Below are 15,544 nucleotides of genomic sequence, written 5' to 3'. Positions count from 1 at the left end.
TCGGCTGCAAAGACACCAAGCTGCTGGACTTTCAACCTGCAGGTAAGACCCTTTATTTAAGGGTTTCTGTGGTGGTGGTTTATGGAGATAAAGGGTCGTTCATATTTTGAGCTTATCATAATTTCACAGTTTGCAGTTTTATATCGCCTTTGTGTGCATGTGAAAAACAGCTGCATGCATCATGTATCTGAGCGTGTGAATATGTAAATAGTTTGTGTAATGTGTACGTTTGGTAGCTGTAGAAATAGTTTGTGTACGTGTGATCAAAGTCTGAGAGGACACACAAACTTCCTATCTGCATACATGACCCTTTTTATGAGTTCTCCTTTTGAGAAGAAAGCCAGAAACCAAAGGGAGAAAGTTATATTTTATACTTTTTGGTTTCTTGATAGCGCCCTAGTTTTGCCATAATTAAACAGTAGATGAAGACCAACAGTGTTCTATCACAAGCAGAGCAGAGGTCACACCTAACCAGACAGACGCTGAACAACCACCACATTGACTTTCCTGCAAAAGTCGCCTTCTTATCAAACTTAGAAACATGAACTACACATCTTGTCCTGCACTGTAGCTTGTTGAACGGGTGACCAAACAAACATTCACCTTGAAAAAGTGCAATGCCAGCATGTAAACATACACAGATCAGCCATAACATTATGATCACTGACAAGTGAAGAGAACAACACAGATTATCTCATTATCATGGCACCTGTCAGTAGGTGGGATAGGCAGCAGGTGAACATTGTATCCTCATAGTTTATGTGTTAGAAGAAGGAAAAATGGATTTGAGCGACTTTTGCAAGGGCCACATAATGATGGTCTGCAGTGGTCAGTACCTATCAAAAGTTGTACAATGGAGGGAAAGCAACAGGGTCAGGGGTGGCCAAGGCTCACTGATGCGTGTGGGGAGTGAAAGCTGGTCTGATCCAACAGATGAGCTACTGTATGTCAAACTGCTGAAAAAGTGGAAGCTGGTTCTGATAGAAAGGCCTCAAGGGGTCAGGACTGCTGGTTAGATGCTGGTGTGATTCTTGACATATACTGTATGATGTGACTTTTTTATGTCCAATAATAATGTAAACCAACCCGATGATAAGTTTCTATAAATCAATGGGTCTTGTGACATTGTGGCTGGGACCATATTTAGAAATGGGCTGCGTACTGTAACTGTTATAATGATGTTCACAAACTGCCCTACCTGCTAAAAATACATCACAAGCCCGCAAACAGGAAATGACAACGAACCCGAGTTGAAGGACAAATGATTCATATAAGGCAACATTATAGAAAGGAAGAAGGCTTCAACAAAACAACAGTGACACGTTCTTGCAACAGATGAGGTGTCATTCAGTGGAGGACTTGCTAGTGTTTTAGTGACTTTACTTTTTTGCAGCCATGTGTCATATACAGCAGCTGATCAATAGGCTAAAACTTTTCCCCCATAGCAGAAACTGAATATGTAAACACTTCAAAACAAACAATGATTTTTTCTACTCAAGGATAATCATGTTCGAACAGTTGCTTTGGGTGATTTAAACTGGAAGTTAAAGTTTTTTGCATTTATTTGTTTACATTTAAAGTATGCCGAATTAGCCAATAGGAGTTCCCGTTTGCAACCTACCCATTGATGTATAGACAACTATCACTGGCTTACTTTGACACCGAAGAAAACTTAAAAGCGTGATGATTCTCGGGCAAGTTCTGCAGTTAACGTGCATGTCCTGAATGGACGTAGTGGTGTTGTGACGTCACCCGCAGGCTTCCGAAGAGATCCAAAAATAGGCAAAGAGGTGGAGCTGAGTGAAGCCTGGTGGCTGAACCACCTGGAGGCTATAGCCACCTGAGAGGACACCCACCTGTCACTCAAAGCGGCCACGTCCATAATTATGCATAAGTTTAAACCTTCACATAAATATTCACCTCAGTAAAGTTGTCACAAATGGGGAAGTTAGCCGTGGAGACCAAACCTGTTTTTATACCAGGCTGTGTAAACATGAATTAACATTAATTTCTGCTGTAAAGTTTGGCATTTTAACATCGGGGTTATTGGGGACTGACTGTCCTTTGGAGCCAGCCTGAAGTGGACATTTGATGAGCTGCTTTTTGTTCGAGGCTTCATCTTTCAGCCCCGCAGGTTGCAGCAGCTGAAGCGTCTTTCTTTCCTGTGATTTCTTAGCGGATTTATGCAGGTGGATTTGTGATGGACTCCAGTATAACACACTGAATCTGCAAACTTTTACTTGAGGAGTGCGAGTTTTCTGACACACATCTCTGTAATCCACCGCTAAAGGTGTTTTAAACTATCTTAATTGCCTCTGTTGTGTTGAAACGTTTCCTCTAACGACATGCACGGGTCCCTTCAGCACCTCTGCTGCAGACAGGTGACACCCCGCACTGCTGTACTACCTGAACCTGAGACATTTAAATTACACTTTACCCTGCTGTCTGCCCTCCCCCCCTCCAGGTCGACTGCAGCCATGAGTCGGCGGCGGATTTCAGTTAAGGACCTGGGCGAGTTGGACTGTCAGGGCTGGCTTCTTCGCAGGAAGGAGGGCCGCCTCTTCCTGGGAAGCAAATGGAAGAAATACTGGTTCGTCCTGAAGAAGAGTTCTCTGTACTGGTACACCGACGAGATGGTGAGTCAAAGCAAGACTTTGTTCAACACATATGTGCTCATGATGCCAAACACCAACTCTCAACTTTTGACTCAATATCTGATTTAAGTTGAAAAACACAGTAAGATAAAAAAGACAGGCTGAGAAAACAGAGAGGAACAGCATTCATGACATGTGCACACCTGCAGCTACTTAAACATACAAAACTGAGTTCATAAACCTGATTTAGACTCTGAAATAGAAAATATTGTTAGTTTTTCCACAATTCAGACATTATTTGTGTTTTAAACTGACTGCACTGCGGACAGCTTTACTATCTGATGTCTTCTCTTGTAATTGTAATGATATTTTTTATTTGTCACTTGTTATCTGATAAAATCTTCTAACTGGTTGTGGTTTCTCATAAGCACGCTGTATAAAACAGAGCTTGGTCTTGAATACATTAATGTAAATTAAAGCGGCAACACAACAGGAAAGAACCTCAAGTCAAGACAAAACCCCCAAACAAAAGCAAACCTCAGTTGCATATAAAGTCCAATGAGGCGAGGAACTTACAGGCAAAGACATCCTGTGGCTACGACCACTGAGAACTTCTGTGTTTAACAAATGCACTCTTGTCTCTAAAGGTATCATTTCTCTTCCCTGCAGGCCGAGAAAGCAGAAGGATTCATCAACCTGTCCGGCTTCACCATTGAACAAGCCAAACAGTGCAGGAAGAAACAGTAGGACATGTTTTTTCTGTTTGAGTTACCTCTGTGCAACATGTAGTGAAGGCCGGGCTGGCTGGAAAGAAAAAACTAAATAAAAACCACAGACAGACAGCCTGACTCAGCTTGTTGTGGTCAAACTATCTGCTGCTGAGGACGACTCCTCCCACACTCTGTGTGTAAGAAGCTGCATTAACATACTGAACATATCAAGCTGTCTTAAAGGGGGGCGACCCAGGCTAAAAAAACACATCTTCTTTGAAGACTAGTGGAAAGAAAATGCTCAAAATACACATTTAGGGGTCTCCAAAATTCAGCAAATGTTACCATTAGATGCCTAATTTGCACATGAACTTTAAGAACACTGAAGTACAAAAAATGTTTATAATAATAATAAAATGGGGAAGTTGCACAGTGATTTTACCATTCACCTGCAGTGTCTTGTGCGATGAATGGAGTTTTACAATAAGGCTCTCAGATCAGACTCTGAGCCACAAATCTCCACTTCAGGAGCACTTGCATACACTAAACTTTCCAGTTTTATTCCTAACTATATTCTGAATGATTTTACTGAGGTTTTTTCGTGCGTCATAGTGTTATTTATACAACAAAACATGGTGAAAATAGATTTTTTTTAAATGCCTATTGACAGTATTTTTTGATTTATTGATTGATTGATTTATATGCTTTTTGATGATGCCTCATTTGCATATTTAAACATATCTTTTACTCTATTCCCTTTGGGGTGTCTCCCCTTAAGACTCAGTGACAGTGTCTCATCTGTTAAAGTTAAATTTAGGTGGTGAGAAAAACTAAAACCTTCATTTTATACACCAACTTCTTCTCTGATTCTCTGTTCAGTTTATAGATTGCTCATTATTTATCTTTTTTTCTGGTATTAACCGCTCAGTGTTGTGTTTCAGTGCCATAACGGCCAGTCATCCACTGGTTGTGACCATTTTCGTTGCTGCAGGAAGCTTCACAGACATGAATAAGTAAGTATTTTATCTTTTCCTTAGTAATACTGGAGGGATTTGTAACAAGGAGTCTTGGTAGAAGATGCCATTGTTACCATTCCATAAAATTATAAATAATTTAATGGCTCTTGCTACACCACTTTGATCCAGAGTGAAATATTTCAACAACTATTGGATGGATCACCATGAAATCTGGAACAAACATTCATGTCCCCGTCAGGATGAATTTTAATAACTGTAATCCTCTAACTTTTCATTTTGCGCCTTCATCGGGTCAGTTTGTCCAATAGTTTGGTTTGTGACCAAATTCCTGCAAAACTAATGACATTCCCATTAGCTGCTTATTTAATTAGCAAATATTAGCATGCTTGCATCGTCATTGTGAGCATGTTAGCATGCTGATGACTCTTAGTCTTGTTTAATCTCAGAAGAAAAGTCTTTTTATCTCACGCTGGCTCTGGTTTTGTCAGCCTGTGGGGGTGTTAACCTCTGGAAAAAGGAAAAAATAGAGTCAGAGGTGAAACAACTGCACTAAACAGGTGAAAACACAGATTTGCCTGTCTGAACAGCCAATCAGAGAGCGCTCTCTCACTGACTCACTGTAGTTGTTTCAGCAATTGATTACATTCAATCATTCATAACGCTCACGACTTAATTACCTCTCAGACTCAAAAGGAACAACAGCTTGATGTTGGAACTGCCCCTTCCCCAAACAAACAACTAAAGGGCTGTTAGAGAGCTGCGCTGCAAGTGCTAATAGCATTTTCGCGTGGCCTTTTATTGTGGCCAGCCTAAGGAACACCTGTGCAATAGCCATGCTGTCTGATCAGCATCTTGATATGCCACACCTGTGAGGTGGATGGATTATCTCGCAAAGGAGAAGTGCTCACTAACACAGATTTGAGAACAATATTTGAGAGAAATGGGCCTTTTGTGTACATAGAGAAAGTCTGCGGTCTTTGAGTTCAGCTCATGATGAATGGGGGCAAAAACAAAGTGTTGCATTTATAATTTTGTTCAGTGTAGTTTGCGAGTGGTAACGTAACGGTAGAGTTTTACAATATGAAAATATATAAACTGAAACGCAACCTTGCTGTGTTTGGGATTGTGAGCTTTATCTCGATTTGAAGTGTTTTAAATTAGTTTAGGTTTCCGTCTCATCCAACTCTATAGTCCAGGAGTTTCTAACTGAATTTAAATGAATTAATTTATAATTTAGGTTAAAAGCTGTAGATGTATAAAATCTCGCCTAGGGCTCCAACACTCCAGGGTCCTTGGTTACGAGGTAGAGGAGTGAACATGGCTCAGAGTAGGAAGGAGCAGTTCCTTTCTCCGTAGACAGTAGTGGAATGCAACTAATTACATTCACTCAAGTATAGTACTGGTATTTGTACTTTTACTTAAGTAAAGGTTTAAATGCAGTACTTACAGTGGAGTATTTTCAGTGCTACTTTTACTCAGAGGTGTAAAGTAATGAATTACAATTACTCACGTTACTGTAATTGAACAGCTTTTTAGTGTACTTGTACTCTTTAAAGTAGTTTTTTAAATCTGTAATTTTACTTTTACTTAAGTATCTTTTGTTTAAAGTACTGTACTTCGCCACATTTTCAATCACATCTGTTACTGAGTTAAAAAAAAAAAAAGGAAAAACTCTCGACCACTTCGCTTCAAGTGCAGGAGAACAGCTTTAAGCTGTGAAGAAATGCTGGATCAAGTTACTGCTGATGCAAACAGAACATTTCCTGCTGATGCAGCTTCACATTAAAAGAATTTAACTGGCAAAACACAAGTTGATTTTTTATTTTGAAGGAGTCACAGGAAATGCAACCAACTCCTTCCACTTTCGCTGTTTGCAGACTCATGTTGTGTGCAGCATAAAGTCAGATCATGATCTGCTCACATAATTATGGAAACACCAAAAACTGCCCGACAGTAGTTTGTTTAGCTGCACCAGACTTCTGTGCCCTGTGGTATTAAAAGGCATCTGCTGTTACCATAGTAACTACAGGTATCTCATGCACAAAAACGGGCAGCTGTATAATTGCCTCAAAACCGGTTAATTAATGCCAATCAGAGTTACATGACAGATTTTAACCATCACTCCTAGAAAACATTTTCTAGTTGAGCCTATGTAGATTTATCATTATGGATTTAGACCTACCATATTTTTAGGAGTCTGTTCACACTGATAGAAACTAATAAAAATGTTAATTTTACAAAAGTTGAAAATATTAAACAGTAATATGGCAAATGTTTTTGAAAGTCCGGCCCCCACACTGTCTGCTTAAAACAAATGTAGTGGTGAGGACCCCTGATGTAGAGGTCAGTTAAATCCATTGGTGGATAAAAATAAGTTTTCATAGTTTATTTTGCTGTAAAAAGGACAGTTCATGAGAAAGCTAGTGCAGTGAAAATCACCCATGATCAAATGTGGACACTGGTGCATCACAGTGGACTGTGAAGGGGCTTTAAAGTCAAAATGCTTTGCTCTTAACAGCCAAAGACATCGGTGCATGACTAAGTTGGTTGGCGTTAGTAACCTGCTGGTAACTAGTTATTTATCATACTAATGCTTAAGATACAGTATCCCAATAAAATGACCACCTGTTTGAATGTAAATAGGGATATGACTTCACACACAGTCTAGTGTTTCATTTTCCCAGTCCAGTGTGGCCTGACATAGTCTAATCTGTTCCGCCAGTTTCCTAATGAAGCGAAAACATTAATTTGGCAAAGTATCTGCCAAACTAAATAAAATTGAAATCACCATATGGCTTTGTTTCCTTATCAAATCTGTACAGTGGCGGCCCGCTGCTCCCTTCAGGGATGGTTTAAATGCAGAGGATGAATGCCGCTACATGCATGTGACAAATAAAGTACCTTTAACTTTTAAGGTGTCCACTACAGGCTGCAGTGGTCAAATGAAAGTGTCGGACAGAACAAAAAACATTTGAGTGCACATTTCTCAGAGACTTTAAATAAAACATTCGTCCTGAAGGTGGCGCCAAAGGAAAAGTTGGGTAGGATTCATCCTCTGAGGACCATGAACATCTACAGCAAACGTCATGTCAGTAGTTGTTGACATACGTTGCTCTGGAGTAATGTGTGTTGCCGCTCTTTGTCGAGTCACTGCTGAGTTTCATGTTGACTGTTGTGTTGCTGCTGCAGGTGGATCCGTAAACTGTCAGAAGCAGCCGAGCTGTGTGAAGTGATCAACGCTGAAGGTCAGACAGTTAACGCTCAGTAATACAGCAGCGCTTATATTCTCTTTAACCTTTTGTTGTTTGTCTTCCTGTGGTCCTTTCTTCCGTTCTCCCTGTTTCCCTTCATCTTATCTTTCAACAATTCAAAACGCAATATATATCTTCCCATTTTCTTTTCCTTCATCCATTCTTCCTCTTTCCTGTGGGCCCTTTTCTCTTCACTTTCTTCTTTCTGTTCACCCTTCTTCCGAACTTTCTTCCATTGTTCTTGTTTTCATATTTCTTTCTTGCTTCTTTCCTTTGTTTCTTCTTTTCCTCCCCTTTACCTCTGTTTTAGTTCCTCACTTTTCCCAAACTCCCAATCCTTTACATCAATATTTCTTTGACCTTTTGTTTCTATATGACCTTTAATCCCCCTTTTTTCTTTCCTCCCTTTATCTTCATTTTCTTCATTATTTCTTCTTAGACCCTACCTTACTTCCACCAAACGTTTAAACCTTATTCCTCATGTGGTCCCTTCTCCCCATTTTCATTTTGTTTTTTCTTGTCATCCTCATCTTCCTGTGGACCTTTCATTTCTTTGTCCAAACTTTCTTTCTTGCATACTCCCCCCCAGCTTCCTGTCATCTTCCTGTCATTTAGCCCTTCTTTCAATTTCAATTCCTTTTTTTTAGTTAATTTGGTCCTTCTTCCTCCTCTCTTCTCGTCTCTTGTTTCTTCTTTCCATTTATTGTCTCTTTCTTTCTTCCTGTGTGCAGAGTGCTACAGTGAGGGAAGCGATCAGGACAGTGATGATGAGAGTGAGCCCACTTCCTCTACTCTGGACGCTGAACAGGAAGCCGCTGACTCTGACAATGTGAGAAACAACGCGTGAAGGGTAACTTAAGTACATTCAATCAAATTCTCCACACAGTCTGTAAAATAACTCGCTGTCTTTCCGACAGGGAGACCTTCTTCAGCCTGTCTGTGAGTCGTCACCCTGCACCTCAGATCCGCCCACTTCACCGACCGCTGGGAGCAGAAGTAGAAGAACCTCGGAGGGTGGGACTTTATGTAGAAACAGAAGAAGACGACCGGCCTCAGATGGCAGCGAACGCCTGACCTTGGTAAACCTTCCTGGGCCAGATGGAGCTGCTACAGCAGTTTCTCTCCCTCTGCTCCGTGTCGAGAGAGATAAAGAAGAGGAGGCCGTCCCAGGTAAACACCTGGAACTACACGTGGTTACCAAAACTCTTCCTGATACACCTGCTTCCAGCTGTTGGAGTACCACTGCATGTGTGAGGGAGGGAGCTGCATTAAGTCTGATGAAGACTACAAGTTTGAAGCTGAAACAAATTTGATGGTGTGGAGTTAGAAAGACATGAGCTCACAAGACATCTGTAGCCGGCTGCTCATTTCTTAGCAGCCACTAGCATAATATACCCCAATCTCCTAACCAGCTGTCAGTTGCATTGTGGGTAATGTAGGTGTCAGGGTTTGACAAGGAAGAAGAATGCTTGGAATTAAATGGATTTCACAAGTTGATAGCCCCACTAACACTAGACAGATTGTTTTATCATGCAGTAAGTATATTTACGTTTATTCATTCACTGTGATTGTGCTGAGCATAAAGTTTGCAGAGGAGAAGGCTTCGCCAGGTGTGTGTGTTACTGAAAAGCAGCAGATTACAACTTTCTTAACGTCTCAACAGTCCCGACCAGCATCAGAAACTTGTCCTCTTCCTCTTTCCAGAGAAGCCACCTGATGAGATGGAGTACCTCTACAAACACCTGAAGGCAGCCAGCTTGTCTCCGATCGGACAGTCTAGGCAGAGGGACTTCAGAGCGTCGTTTATCAGACGATGTCGGAACGACAAAGTCAACGAAAAGCTCCACCTGCTAAGGATCCTCAGCAGCACATTAAAGGTGAGATTATCCTGACGCCAACAACAAATCAGGGTTGGATCATATGAGTATTGAGAGATGCTAAGTGCCTGGAGCAGTGGTGGCAGAAGCGCTCGGATATTTTACTTAAGTAGAAGTAGCTATAACACCATGTAAAGATCTTGCATTAAAGATTTTAGGGAGAAAGGAGCCACAGAGAAATTCAAGACATTAACTTCACCTGGATGTCAGGATAGAAACAAAACAGAAGGAATAGTAACATTTTGGGAAATACAGATTGTGTACACGTGAGCTTTAGAGATGCTGGTAGGCGTAACATGTCTTATATTTCACCTTTGGACAGAGCTAGGCTAGCAGTTTCTTTGTTTCCAGTCTTTATGCTAAGCTTATGTTTCCTAAAAAGCCAAACAAGTTAAGTTATATTGTATATTTTACTTACCTTGAATGTTTTGTGTTACTTTTCCCTCTGACTGTTTAAACTTGTGGAAAAACCGCAACAAACAGCTCGTTGTTCAAGCATTTTTCTTAAAACTGAGACTTAAAACCTCTACAGCCCTGCTAGCTTTGAGCTTAATGCTAACATCTTCATGCTAAGCAGCTCACAATCTTACTTAAGCCCTGTTCTCAAACTGGGGGGCGGGTATAGAGAGCCTAAGTCCCTCCCTTTACGGTGGACCACCATGTGGCCTTACCTCGGAAAGACAAAGACCACAAACCCAAAAGTCGCGTATGTGAAGTCGTAACTTGACTGAAGCTAACGTCAAAGAGCTTACATGACAGGATGATGTGATAAAAGGACAGTCGTTGGATTAAACACATCAAGTGAGGTATATTTCTTTGTGGAACATAGCTGAGTTATTTAGCCAGAAGCAACCAAGCAATGAACGTTAGCTTAGCATTAACGCGCTAACCTGTTGATGACATTTATTGTGCAAGACTTTTTGCTAACATGAATAAACACAAAATACAGCTGAGGTTGATGAGAATGTCTTTAGTTTTACAAGTAACTTAAGTATTGGACAGATTAAAATGTTGACCTGATGGTGGCGCTACAGGAAACATCATTGGGATTGTTTGTCTGTACAAACTGCTGTGGTTCTGTTCGTCCTTTAGGCCAAGGAGTTGGAGCTGCAGGCGGTGGAGCAGATCCTGGCCGACCCGACTCTCACGGCACCCCAATACAGGAAGTGGAGGCTCTCAAACCTCACCTTGTTGCAGGAGATCAGTCAACGCAACCAGGCAGCAGGGGGCGCTGCAGAGCTGAGACCTCCTGATGAGCCTCCTGTGAGCTGAGACTTGGACCACATTCATGCCAAAGAGGATAAATCTGAAAACGCTATTCTATATTAGTGTTTTCAGATTTTGTTTCCGCACTGAAAAACCAAAATGGCTCATGAGGTAACAGGTGTGACAGAGAGCAGGTGTGCTGGACTTTGCTGGGTGAACAGAGACAAAGCCATGGTGCTCGACATGTTCTAGGTGACTTAAGTACAATTTTGAGGTATTTTACTGGAGTATATTCGATTTTATGCTACTTTCTACTTCCACCACTCTACTTTTTATTTCATAACTTTAGTTACTTTACAGATTTAGGTTAAATACCCAGCAGGATATAAAGTAGTTTTTAAAGAGCGTCACATTTACCAGCTGCAACGTTAAAGTGATGAACACAATGCATCAAAATTATAATCCAGTTGTATGAGAGATATTATTATATACATGGGTTATTCTGCATAATTAGTACTTTAAAAGCACAAAATTATAAACGCAACACTTCTGTTTTTGCCCCCATTCATCATGAGCCGAACTCAAAGGTCTAAGACTTTCTCTATGTACACAAAAGGCCTATTTCTCTCAAATATTGTTCACAAATCTGTCTAAATCTGTGTTAGTGAGCACTTCTCCTCTGACGAGATAATCCATCCACCTCACAGGTGTGGCATATCAAGATGCTGATCAGACAGCATGGGTATTGCACAGGTGTATCTTTAAGGCCGCTTGAAAATGTGCAGTTCTATCACACAGCTCAATGCCACAGATGAAGCGTGCAATTGGCATGCTGACTGCAGGAATGTCCACCAGTAGTGATCGCCAAATGAAGCTTTTGTGAAGCACTGAACCACTTGAGGCAGTTGTTTCGGAAATGGGTTCATTACTCGAAGCTTGAGTTACAGCGACCTCTCCTGGCGAAAAGCAAGGCTGCAGTCAAATTAATCAATGACAAACTACTTTAGTTCTGAAGCATCTTTGCTAAGATCACCCTTGGATTTTTAACTCTTTGCTTTGAAAACTCTTTGATGCGCACACACACTAAGACTGAACACGATGTTCTGTTTACAAATAAAAATCGATAAGTGTATTTATTGTGTTATTGAAGAGAGTTCTGGGAAAATATGGCATAGGATGTGCTTGTGTAACTATGGCAGGGGATGATATTTGGGATGGGGAACACTCAAAGATTTTTATTGAGGTACGTTATATTTTCAACAGTTTTTGGATTGAGCCGGTTTCTTTCTTTGCTCTCAACCTCTGCACACTTGGAAAACACTCGCTCACAAGGAACAGATGATGCTGGCGAGCATAAAAATTGTTTTGCAAGATTAAACGGATGACATTTTGATGGTTTCACCAGTACGCCAGTGGGTCTTCTGATCTTTCCAGCGGTGGATCAGTCATGTACCGCTGTGGCATTCCTTGCCCTCCTTACTTCAGAAGCATCTCTGTCCAGTTTCCCAAAGGTTAATATCTGAATAAAAACATGATGATAATCATCAGAACTGAAAGGTTTCAATTTTATCAACTTTACCTGTGGATGATGGATTTTCAACATTTGCTGGTGCTGGTTGAGCTGATGTGGAGGGCTGTTCTTCTGTAGGTGTAGCAGGTGGTGTGTATCTTTGAGTTGTGAGCATTGTGCTGTCAGTCGTCTTACTGATGACTGTACTTTATTGTTTTGAATCTAGGATCCAACAGTGTCGAAAGGGTCAGTGCTGTTTGGTTCTCTGTAGTCTCAAACGTGTTTTGCGTCGCTGTCACCAAGTTCTGTCCCAGTAGTTTAGCTGTGTTGTGGCTTATTTTTTCCCATCGTTTCATAAAGGTATAGCATTAACATTTTTGTCATTGGGATAACCTTTGACCCTGACACTCTCTTCTCCTCAGACAGTTCTACTGTTGCCTGGTAAAAGGCGTTAAGCATTTGCAGGCATGGAGCAGCTGTTTCATAGTCCTCTGAAGACAATCTGTTTTCAGCGTCGCAAGAGCTGCCCCCACTGGCTGTCTTTCTTCATAAAGGCGTTGTAGCATGAGGAAGGTTCTGTTCCAGCGTGTCCACCTCCTGAATAAGCTTCTTCACTGGACGATTCATCTGCTCCTGTACTTCTGAGATTTTCTTTTCCTGTTGTGCTGGTTTTGAAGAATGTGACTACTTTTCGTGCCCTTGTGCGTAGGTTTTCTAGGCCAGGAGTTGCATCAAGACTCTTCTTCACCACTAAATTTAGGGAATGAGCAAAGCAAAGTGTTTGTATGAGATTTAAACTTCTGACAGAGGCAACCATATTAGCTCCTGCATCTGTCACAATTGAGGTCTTTGCCTTCAATGCCCCATTCCTCCATGAGAGACCTCATTGCAGCAGTGATGTCAACAGCTGTATGATCTTCAGGGAAAGGCAGGACTGTGGCCAACTTCACAGAATCATCCACATACTGGCACGTCACTGCTGGATATGCGTCCATATTAATGGAGGTCCACACATCCGCAGTCAGGCTCTCAGCCTCCACCCCTCTGCATGACAGCCATGGACTTCTCACCATGTTCTTTAGAGCCCGTCTGGATGGAAGAGTGTATGTGGGATCAAGCAATGCCACAAACTCCTTGAAGCCACAGTCATCCACAATGGAAAAGGGCTGCGAGCCCTTCCGGTCCACTAAGACTAATAAAGAAAGACATAAAGAAGAAATTACTTTAATAAAAGAAAATAAGGATTTATGTGAAACTGCATTTAAATGAAGCAGGCCTATAGTCATATCATATTGTGTTAGTGTGTCTAGGTAATAATAATAAAATACATAGCCTACCTTGATTTGTGTTCCCCATGGTATTTAGCAGCTCCATGCTTGGCAGTGAAGTGCAAAATCATGGAGGAAGTATTCCCATGATACTTTAGCTCGGTTGAACACACCGAGCTCTCTGTAAAGAAAGCAATTTGTAAATAAGTCTATAAAGATAGCTACTGGCTACTCTAATCATTTACATGAGTTTACTGTTATGCTACTTAATATAGACCATAGCTATAGAAGGCTACTGTACGGACAGTTACTGTTGTATAAACTTTACTTTTCCTACTTTACATATTAAACAGCCAGAACACCCATATTATCAGGAGGGATCAGATTGAAGTGTTCCCACATGTCAGAACGACCTCTCTTCCTGGCTGGTTCCATGAGGATCTAATACAAACACAATACCAACAAGTCGACAGCAATAACGCACCTTCTACGACAACTCCACAAGTCGTGCATTGTTTCGAGTGGATAAGCCGTCTCCAAAGGCGTTTCAGAGAATTTGGCAGTACATCCAACCGGCCTCACAACCGCAGACCACGTGTTACCACACCAGCCCAGGACCTCCACATCCAGCATCTTCACCTCCAAGATGGTCTGAGACCGGCCACCCGGACAGCTGCTGCAACAGTCTGTTTGCATAACCAAAGAATTTCTGCACAAACTGTCAGGAACCGTCTCAGGGAAGCTCATCTGCATGCTCGTCATCCTCATCGGGGTCTCGACATGACTGTAACTTCACACAGCCATCGAAGAGGAGTGGACCAACACTCCACAGGCCACAACCAACAACCTGATCAGCTCTATGTAAAGGACATGTGTTGCACTGTGTGAGGCAAATGGTGGTCACACCAGATACCGACTGGTTTCCGGACCCCCCCGATGTAGTGAAACTGCACATTTTCAAGTGTTTTATTGTGGCCAGCCTAAGGCACACCTGTGCAATACCCATGTTGTCGGATCAGCATCTTGATATGCCACACCTTTGAGGTGGATGGATTATCTCGGCAAAGGAGAAGTGCTCACTAACACAGATTGTGACAGATTTGAGAGAAATAGGCCTTTTGTGTATATAGAGAAAGTCTTAGTTTAGTTCAGCTCATGATGAATGGTGGCAAAAACAAGTGTTGCGTTTATAATTTTGTTCAGGGTATAAATTGAGTTTTCAAAGTCTGAGACTGTGGGCCTTTTTTTTGTTTTTTTTACAAAATCTCTAAATGTTATTTACCCCCCTATTCATGTGTGAAGATCTTATTGAATATTGGTTCAGAATGAGACACTATAGTTTCTTAAAGCTTTACATAACATATTCTAAAGAGAAGCAGTCTAATTTAAAGATAATCTCGACCTTGGGTTACCTAAGAACCTCTAAAATTCTTAGTGTATTAAGTTGCTTAAAATGTTAATACCTCAAATTTGTACTTAAATGTTAATTTGCACCACAGACTTCTCAAGGTCATGTTTTCAGATCTATCCAGTATGAGAAACATTTGAGAACCAAATAGATGTTTAGATATTAGCTCAGACTGGGAGAAACGGTGATGACTGGACTGTGGCTGATGGATCTAAGAAGCTGTTTCTGGCTCCCCTGCTTACAGTTTGTTTCTGAATGTGCACTTTTTAAAAACAAACAGCACTGCATTTTGTTTGGTCAGGTTGTTTGTTTAGTTTAAAATATTTTAATACACAACTTATCACTTGTGCAGTAACTCACTTAACTTTGGCTTGTTTTATGAACCCTACATTCCTCTAAACTTGGGTGTTTATTACATCCTTTCATAGAGTTTAACTTCAGAAAGCTTCAGTCTAAAAGTTATGTTCATTTAGAAGTCATTTATCTGCCCTGTGGGGCAGCAATTACACCAGAAAAGAACCGTTAAACTTTTTGGCCTTAGGGTGGTGCCAGAGTTAAGCAAAATTCAGTCCAACATCATGAAAGGCTGAGGTCCTGCAGCTGAATCCTAACTGACAAAGATCCTGTACCTGAATTTTAGAAATGTTTAAAATAAAGTGGAAACTCCTCAAAATGGCTCCTTAGTGTCTTTGACGACAGGCTGTTCAGGATCAATCACAGGAAAGTAAAACAAAACAGACAAA

General features: G+C 41.1%; 1 protein-coding gene across 1 annotated transcript in view; it reads left to right on the top strand.

Annotated features, from left to right (window-relative positions):
• cnksr3 (cnksr family member 3) overlaps positions 1-10,727 on the top strand; it is a 59,222-nt gene extending 48,495 nt beyond the window's left edge. Inside the window, exons 16-24 of the mRNA XM_046061430.1 lie at positions 2,059-2,134; positions 2,465-2,636; positions 3,264-3,337; positions 4,246-4,317; positions 7,471-7,526; positions 8,264-8,361; positions 8,450-8,702; positions 9,237-9,409; positions 10,502-10,727. Of these exons, the coding sequence (XP_045917386.1) occupies positions 2,059-2,134; positions 2,465-2,636; positions 3,264-3,337; positions 4,246-4,317; positions 7,471-7,526; positions 8,264-8,361; positions 8,450-8,702; positions 9,237-9,409; positions 10,502-10,681 (1,154 nt within the window). The 3' untranslated portion in view covers positions 10,682-10,727. The remainder of the gene's footprint in view (positions 1-2,058; positions 2,135-2,464; positions 2,637-3,263; positions 3,338-4,245; positions 4,318-7,470; positions 7,527-8,263; positions 8,362-8,449; positions 8,703-9,236; positions 9,410-10,501) is intronic.
• Positions 10,728-15,544: the final 4,817 nt, after the last annotated feature.

This window comes from Micropterus dolomieu, linkage group LG10, assembly GCF_021292245.1.
Source record: "Micropterus dolomieu isolate WLL.071019.BEF.003 ecotype Adirondacks linkage group LG10, ASM2129224v1, whole genome shotgun sequence".
NCBI classification, from domain to species: domain Eukaryota; kingdom Metazoa; phylum Chordata; class Actinopteri; order Centrarchiformes; family Centrarchidae; genus Micropterus; species Micropterus dolomieu.
Note: the sequence above shows the minus strand (reverse complement) of the source record. Positions and strands in the feature narration are given on the sequence as shown.